We start from the raw sequence: 9,211 nt of genomic DNA on the forward strand, positions 1-9,211 counted from the left end.
TCAGTACTGTACTTATGTACAAATTCAAGGTACTTTGAGTATTTATATTTTATTTAACTTTGTACTTCTACTCCACTACATCTCAGAGGGAAATATTGTACTTTTTACTCCACTACATTTGTCTGCCAGCTTTAGTTACTAGTTACTTTGCACATTATCATTTGTCAAACCTTAACTACCCAAACTGAACAACAGAGTATAAAAGAGTTAAAATGAGCTCCACCTTAAACATCTGCAGCAGGAATAATCCAAACAACATATACATTTGTAATATCCATATATAATAGTAGAACACTGACGGGGATCATGTTTTTGCAAAATTAGTACTTTTATTACTATAACTATTACTATACAAATGACCTCTTTCTGTTTTTCAGTTCAGTGCGAGAAATCTAGTCTTTGTTGGGCTTGAACGAGTGCACTGAAGTCAGGCTGAATGTGTGAGGTGAGATGTGAAGGACAGCTGACAGGTGATCATCAGTGAGAGAGGATCTGGATCTGGATTTGTTCAACTTCATCACGGAGAATGTTTGTTCACAGATGTAGGTCGATCCAAAGAGAACCAACATCTTCTGAGCATGCCTCCTCATGTGTGGAAAGTTCTCCTCTTTGAGAGAAGAATACAGATCCAGCAGTGCTACTGATTTAAAGTGCTCTGCAGTACTGCATCAGACTGCAGGTCAATGAGTTGGAGCTGAACATCACTGGGAGCATCATCCACACTGCACGTGAAGGGAGAAGAAATCATGTGCATTTCACTCTCAACTGTTTTGAAGTCTTGAAATGGCCTTGTAAACTCACCATGCAGTGCCCCTAACATGGATGATACCTGTGGAGATGTTCAACTGATGGTGTGGCTTCTTTCAGGGTGTGCAGGTGGGTTAGAGTGTTACCTGCATCTGGCTTGAAAGAAACTGCAACTTTGTCATGAAAGCCTTCACCAGGCTGCATGTCATGTGCAAAGAGGCCCTTGCCTTGCAGTTTGGTATTCAGATCATTCATTAGTGCAGTCACATCAACAGCAAATGCACAATCTGTCATCCAGTTTACATCAGAGAGCTCTGGGATGTTCTTGCCTTTCTTCTCACAAAACTCCTGAATCTCTGCTCTCAGGTCCCGAACTCTTAACTCTCTTAAGCACTTTGCCCAGGCTGAGCCACTGACAGCTGTGTGGAAGCCTCTGTCACTGTGTTCAGTCTCATGCTCCTCCAGGAGTGCAACACACTGTCTGTGATTCAATGATCTTGCCCTGATGACGTTAACTATTTTAGTTACAACATCAGTAACATGGTTAAGTTTTAGCATTGACACATTCTGATGTATAATACAATGCAAACATACCAAGTTCAGCTCTGGGTTGATTTCAGTCACTTTATCTTGCATCCGCTTTAAAAGTCCGACATTTTTCCCCGTCAGATTTTTTGGACAACCATCGGTTGTGACAATATGCCAGTTTGTCCCATTTCAGTCCCAGCTTGTGGATGCATTTACCTCCGTGAACAAATCACTCCCCGCCGTCGTCCCTTTCAGTGACTGCATTGCTGCCAGCTGCTCTGTAATCACGAAGTCTTTCGTTATCCCACGTATAAAGATGAGTAACTGGCTGTGTCGCGGACATCGCAGCTCTCGTCCAGAGCCAAGGAGAAGAGTTGGAAATGGTCTGCTTTTTTTTGCAGCTGAATCTCCAGATGTCCCTCGATGTCCTCGATCCTCCTCGTTACGGTGCGCCTGGAGAGCGGCACATTCTCCAATGCCTCTTTTTTCTGGGGGCCTAGTAGTGCAGCAGAGTCCACCAAACACTCTCTGATAAACTCCCCATCAGAGAATGGTTCACTGGTTTTTGCAATTTTGTGGGATATCACAAAGCTGGTCTTGGCGGCTGCATCCCTGGATGTGTGAAGCTTGGTAAAAAGGCCTTGTTGCTTTAGCAACTTAGCTAGCAAAGCCTCAGACGTCCGTACCCGCTCTGCATCCGTCAAGTTTTCGTATTTCTCCGCATGTTTCCTCTCATAATGATGATTCAAATTGTAATCCTTCAACACTGCGACTTGTTCTCCACAAACTAAGCACACGGCTTTACCTTTGACTTCAGTGAAACAACACTTTAAAGTCCATGTTTTGTTAAAAATTCTACACTCTGTCAGTCTCTTTTTTTAACACAGGCTGACATTTTTGAGGGCAAACAGCTAACTCACATCTCCCGTAAACTCAGTTAGCCAACACATTGCAGTGACGCTGCTGCTCACATACGTCCATTGAGACATACATAAATTACATAAATTGAGAAGAAAAAAAACAACAAAAGTCGCCTTCAAAATAAAAGCAATGCAGCTCTATTCTGTGCATGATGTACACTTATTTACGTTTTATTCCTAATTTCCCAATGACCACCCGCGGGCCGGACGGCAACAGCTCGCAGGCCGGATGTGGCCCGCGGGCCGTACAATGCCCAGGTCTGGCCTAGGTTATTGTGCTGCTATGCTTGTTTCAACAATATAGTGGCGTTTTGACTAGATGCAAAAAAATTCCCTACCGTATCTGTTCCATGTGTCATGCTCATGATATGAAATAGGGGCGGATATTAGTGACACCTGAGTGTCCTTGCCATGCAGTTCCATTTCATCCACTCCCTCCCTCTTTCTCGTTGACCAAAACTTCACTTCACTTCGTCGTTTCCATTCTGTGGATTGCCACAATGGAAAAAAATGTAATTAGGGCCGACAGTTCAATACACAACCACAAAAAATAAGCAAGGCGGAAACAAGATGAAACAGCGCTGTCCATGGTTCTGAACATCGCACTTCTTAAGGTGTGACATGGTCTATTTTAGGAATGCTTGCAGCTTCATAGTGATAAGGGTTGAGAAAGTCAGGCCCTTATGAAGTTTTATTATATAGTCCAAGTAATATATCTTGCAGTCTGTCAAGACTCACTTCACATCCACGCTGGACCGTAAAGAGGCCTTGCTGGGTGCAGTAGCCATTCCTAAGTTAAAGCTAAGAGGCAACCTCTGGTTGTGCCGAGTGAAACCAATACAGAAGTGTCTTAAAGCTGCATTCTCTCTACTGTCCATCAGGGGGCGACTCCTCTGGTTGTATAGAAGTCTATGAGAAAATGACTCTACTTCTCTCTTGATTTATTACCTCAGTAAACATTGTAAACATGAGTTTATGGTCTCAATCTCTAGTTTCAAGTCTTCTTCAATACAGCATGATGTTCATTTAGTACATTATGCTCCATTTAGAGTCAAACAGACCATAAAGCAGGGATGCTTTAGGGCGGGCTTACTGTGATTGACAGGTCGCTGCCGATACCAGAGCCTTGACTGGCGTTTCTACGTCACTCCTCTGCATTCCAAATATGGTACCCTCCGTTCATTGATTGCGAAAAATACAACATGAAGACGGCCTAAATCCATTATGGTAACCATAATTTGTTCATTTAGCGCCACTTTTTGTGCCTGTGTTGAATTAGTCAGTTTAGACATCAATCAAATCGTGTACTCCTGTGTGCTCTTCACTCGTTTGTATTACATTGACTATGTCCGTTTGTGTCTTTAAGGCGTAACTTCACCCCCAGGTCTGAGCCACTGCACATGTTTGGTTTTTTTTGAGCCATTTTCAAACATTTCATAAGAAATATGAATATCAACACCAGCACAGAGGCTTCTCACTAAATTACTGTCACGTCATTTAGTTTATAGCTTAAAAAACACAGTTAGTCTATAATCGATGAGATTGTCTGAGAATCAGTCTTCCTGTTTACTTGTATGGCACAATATTGACTTGGTTTATTACCGCACATAGCCTTAGCAGATTGAATACTCAGAATAAAAAGAAGAGAATTTAGAGATGCTCTTGCTGCCATCATTGCCTTCATACTTACTGTTCTACTGTTTGAGGTGCAGGATGAAAAAGAAAGTCAGACCGACCTAGTCCCACTTATGTTTAAGATGTTCTTGATCCTGCAGGAGTGAGATTTCCTCTCCTTCTTTCTCAAGAGAGGTGAGGATCATCTTTCTCTTTTCTGGGTGAGTAAGGAACTTTACATTCCAAGCACAAAGCTAGGATTATTCATATTCAAAAGAAACACACAAAGGATATTTGCGAGTTCTTGCTACTTATTTCTGTCGAATGCATATCATACATCGCATATCATATTTTCTTTTACTTTTCTCTAATCTTTGCTTGTTTTTGTAAAATAACTCTTCGCGCCTCGAACACGTATAGTGTTTAGAGGGGAGATATCTCTTTTTAATGGAGTCATCAAAGAGAAGTCAGAGTCCACAAACCAAAAAGGTTAAACCACTGGTTTGTTCTTTAAAAATGATTTTGTATAAATGTATTGTAGCGGCGTTCCGTCGGTGTTGTTCGTTATTAAGCCGCAAATGAGCTGCAGACACATTGACTTCATTTCCTTACGCGAATGACAGGAGATCGCTTGATTCTTTTCATTTTGTCTTTATTTTACGCGATGAAGCGTTAACTAAATACACAAATAATATATACTGTCACACGGTAGAAAAACTATATGCTCCCGTGTCTAATGCAGCTCTTCGGGTTTTGCACCGGCTGCCGTCATGACGTCATTAAATCAAGAAAAAAGGGAGTGTCAATCATTAACATAAATGCTTTTCAGTATGTTTTACATATCTTTAGTTCCTGCACAATGAGCATACTTCAGAAATTAAATGGTTAATAAGCCCGAAATTCCAATGAACTAATATATACACTTCTGGCTCTTACATATCCGGCCCTTAATGTTTAAGCATGAAGATTAAGCCATTACCAAACAACTTAAGTTCAAAGAGCCATCAAAGTCCTCAGCCTCCACACTTGGCTCCACGCCACCTGCAGGACCAACAACGTGAGCTTCATTGACAATTTTAATCTGTTTTGGGATCGCTCTTCCTCTTTTACGAATGATGGTATTCATTTTAATAAGCTGGGTAGCCGCCTGCTAGCGGCTAATTTACAGCATGCTGTACACTCTTGTCCACATGACTGACTATTTACTTTCCACATACACGCCCCTTCTTCTACGCTGCCACCTCAGAACACAGTTTCCCGTGACTGCTCTCCCTCCTGGCCTTCCATGTCATCAACCCCTTCAGCTGCAGCTCTCCCCATTCAGACTATTGTGACAGAGAGGCTGCCCCGTTCACACTGCATTCACAAAGCCATAAACAAAAACAACCTCAGCTACATCCCTCCCAGTGATGTTCATATCGGCTCCCAGCACAAGTTCATCATCTACAACCCCACCTCTGTCAATTCCATCCGGTCTCTGTGGACTCAGCACCGGCGTACCACCACTCCCTCATTACGTCATCATACCAAACAGCACGTGAATGTAGCCAACCTCAGAACCCTCCCCAAAACCTCACAACCAATCACAAAACAATCCATGAAGCTTGCTCTGTTCAACACCCGGTCACTAAGCAACAAAAGCCCAATCATCAATGAATTCATCACTGACAACAAACTTGATATCCTCTGTCTCACTGAAACTTGGCAAAAACACCTGGATTACTACGCACTCAATCAAACCACCCCAACTGGATATCATTACCTGGATAAGCCACGCCCTGATGGCCGCGGTGGAGGAATTGCCGCTCTTCACCGCCAACACATCAAAACCAGCCTGACTAACATCGAAAGTCCACCCTCATTTGAACAGCTCTCATTCAAACTCTCTGGTCCTAAACCCCTGGTCATTGCAATTATCTACCGCCCCCCCAAACCCAACCCTGTCTTCCTCTCCGACCTATCTGAATTCCTCACCCAGCTCTGCTCCGTCTCACGTCTCTCCGTCTTGCTTGGTGATTTCAACATCCACATCGACTCTTCAGACTGCAAAACTGCCACAGAATTTCTGGACCTGCTTAAATGCTTCAACTTCACTCAACACATCGACTTCCTCACCCACAACCGCGGTCACATCCTGGACCTGGTCTGCTCCACTGAAATCACCATCAACCACCTCTCCGGGTATGACCTCACCATCTCCGATCATCTAGCCATCATCATGGAGATCGACATCCCCATCCCAGAACCCAAACTCACGCGCACCATCACTCTCCGTAATATCAAGTCTGTCTGCCCCTCATCCCTGTCAGCCTGTCTCACTGAAAAATTCTCCACAATCACCCCCTCCCTTAGCCCCTTCCCCTCAGACCTGGTCAACCTCTATAATAACACACTATCCTCCTGCCTTGATCAGCTTGCCCCTCTCAAAACCAGAACTGTCTCTTTCACCCACACTGCTCCCTGGTTCACCCCTGAACTCCGCCTCATGAAATCTGGGAAACGCAGACTACAGCGACTCTCCAAAAAAACCGGCCTCACAGTTCACACCCTGGCTTACGAACACATAAAGGAACACCTACAGCAATACAAACTGGCTCTAAACTCTGCTCACTCCACCTACTACTCTGGCATCATCCACTCTGGTTCCGACAACCCAAAGGTCCTCTTCTCCACAATAAACAAACTCCTCAAACCTATGGACAACCTCTCCCACTCCTCCACAGCAGAAAAATGCAACTCCTTCCTGACGTTCTACAAAGCTAAAATCGACACCATCTACAACCAACTGGCCACTTCCAGCCCCGCTTCATCCAACCCTGTATCTGCAAATCCTCCACTAACTGACCGGTCACTCTCCCGATTCTCTCTCATCTCCCCCTCGGATCTCAATAAATCACTCTCTGGCATGAAGACTCTGACCTGTGACCTCGACCCTATCCCTTCCACTTTAGTTATGGCCTGTCTCCCGGCCCTCCGCCCGCACATCCTCTCTGTCATCAACTCCTCCCTGTCTACTGGCTCCGTCCCTCCCGCCCTCAAACTCGCCTCAGTCACACCCATCCTCAAAAAACTTGGCCTTGACCCCGACGTTCACAACAATTACAGACCCATCTCCAATCTCCCTTTTCTGTCTAAAATACTGGAACGCACTGTTGCCCATCAACTGAAAACCCACCTGGACTCAAACCAACTGTATGAACCATTTCAATCCGGATTCAGATCTCATCACAGCACAGAAACTGCCCTCATCAAAGTCACCAATGACCTCCTCTCCTCTGATGAACACTCCCTCAACATCCTGGTACTGCTCGACCTCAGCGCAGCCTTCGACACCATCAACCACTCCATCTTCCTTTGCCGTCTCGAGTCCTCCCTAGGGATGGGTATCGTTTGGGTTTTTTCCGATACCGGTGCTAAAACGATACTTTTAAAACGATACCGGTGCCTGAACCGATACTTTTTTCTTCAAATTGAACAATATATTAACTGTTTAAAGTATACTATAACTATAAATAAATACAAAACACTTGGCTTCAAACTACAGCTTCAAACTTTTTAACTTCAAACTATGAACAATATATTAACTATTAACAGTTTACAGTATACTTAAATAAATATAAATAAATACAAAACACACACACACTCTGTACACACAGTACAGCTTCAAACTTTTCAATTATTTTGCAGAAATATGAGCATATTTGGCAAAATACGACACCTCTCCTGACTTATTTTATTTTATTTTACCAGTTGGTGGTGCTAATGCGCCAATTCATCGTTTGCCAACCGCCACTACACCTCAAAGAAGAAGAAAGTTTTGCGTGCCTGCGTTGTTGTGCTTATGAGCGGCAGCGCTAAGTACCCGGATGTCGATGGAGGAAGTCAGTAGCCTGCCTGCCGTATGACAGATCTCGTTCTCGGTTTTTTTAATAAATCATGGCCGAAGCTTCGCCAGAATGATGGAGGGGTTTGTTTCTAAGCGTGCACAGCTCAGCCGGTTGTAATAATACTATGAGTGAGGAGCGGAGGACCGAGGCTGCCAGGACGGCGTCGTCAGAGTAGTGTAAAAAAAGTATTTCAATCGGCTCAGGCACCGAAAGGAAGCACCGAAATCTGCGTTGCCGATTTTCGGTACCCAACCCTAGTCCTCCCTCCACATCACTGGCACAGCCCTCTCCTGGTTTAAATAATACCTCTCTGACCGTGAACAGTTCATCAGCATCAACAAATTCAAGTCTGACACAGCCCCAGTCTCTCAAGGTGTCCCCCAAGGTTCAGTACTCGGTCCCCTCCTCTTCATCCTCTACCTGCTCCCCCTTGGCGACATCATACGCCACCATGGTCTCCAGTTCCACTGCTACGCTGACGACACCCAGCTCTACATCTCCACCAAGTCCATCACCCCCACCATCCACTCCACCATCACCAACTGCCTAACAGATATAAAAACCTGGATGCAAGCAAACGTCCTCAAACTCAACACCGACAAATCTGAAGTCCTCATCATCGGCCCCAAATCATTAAACAAATCCCTCCACAACTTCTCCCTCTGCATTGATGGCACCACTGTACCTGCTTCCACACATGTCCGTAACCTTGGGATCATTTTCGATCAAACTCTCTCCTATGAACGACACATCAATCACATCAGAAAAACCGCCTTCTTCCATCTCAAAAACATCGCCCATCTCCGCCCATCCCTCTCCTCCGCAGCCGCTGAAACACTCATCCACGCCTTCATCACCTCTCGACTGGATTACTGCAACAGCATCCTGTACGGCTCACCCACCAAAATCATCAATAAACTACAATACATCCAAAACTCAGCTGCCCGTCTGCTCTCCCACTCCCGTACCAGAGACCACATCACCCCAGTCCTTCAAAACCTCCACTGGCTCCCCATACAGCAAAGAATCCAGTTCAAGATTCTCCTCATCACTTACAAAGCCCTCCACAACCTTGCCCCTTCATACCTTTCAGACCTCCTGCACCGTCACACTCCCAACCGCAACCTCAGATCCGCCGACGCCAACCTCCTTACCCCCCCTACTCTGTCCAAGCATCGGACCTGGGGGGACAGGGCCTTCTCCGTTGCTGCCCCCTCCCTCTGGAACTCCCTGCCCCAACACCTCAGACGTTCTCCGTCACTCGCCACCTTCAAAACTGCACTTAAAACTCACCTATTTAAATCTGCTTTTAACCTCTAAAGTCAGTCATGTATGTTTTCTTTCTCTTCGTGTTTATTTTTCTTTCTTACTGTTATGTTGTAGATTTTGTTTTTATTATAAATGCTTTCATTGTTTCTGTTTTTACCATGTAAAGTGTCTTTGAGTGCCTTTTAAAGCGCTATATAAATAAAATGTATTATTATTATTAAATATCAAACAAAATAAATATTCATA

At 44.4% G+C, this 9,211-nt stretch overlaps 1 protein-coding gene across 1 annotated transcript; it reads left to right on the plus strand.

Moving 5' to 3' along the window:
* Nucleotides 1–5,094: 5,094 nt before the first annotated feature.
* Nucleotides 5,095–9,004, plus strand: LOC116397834 (uncharacterized; the record flags this gene model as incomplete). Its single annotated transcript, XM_031873674.1, is given in 3 exon segments — nt 5,095–6,082; nt 6,533–7,188; nt 7,967–9,004. Coding segments are annotated over 3 exon segments (2,682 nt in total), but the record flags the coding sequence as incomplete, so codon positions are not given.
* Nucleotides 9,005–9,211: the final 207 nt, after the last annotated feature.

Source organism: Anarrhichthys ocellatus, unplaced genomic scaffold, assembly GCF_004355925.1.
Source record: "Anarrhichthys ocellatus isolate YVR2014 unplaced genomic scaffold, GSC_Weel_1.0 scaffold73, whole genome shotgun sequence".
NCBI lineage: Eukaryota > Metazoa > Chordata > Actinopteri > Perciformes > Anarhichadidae > Anarrhichthys > Anarrhichthys ocellatus.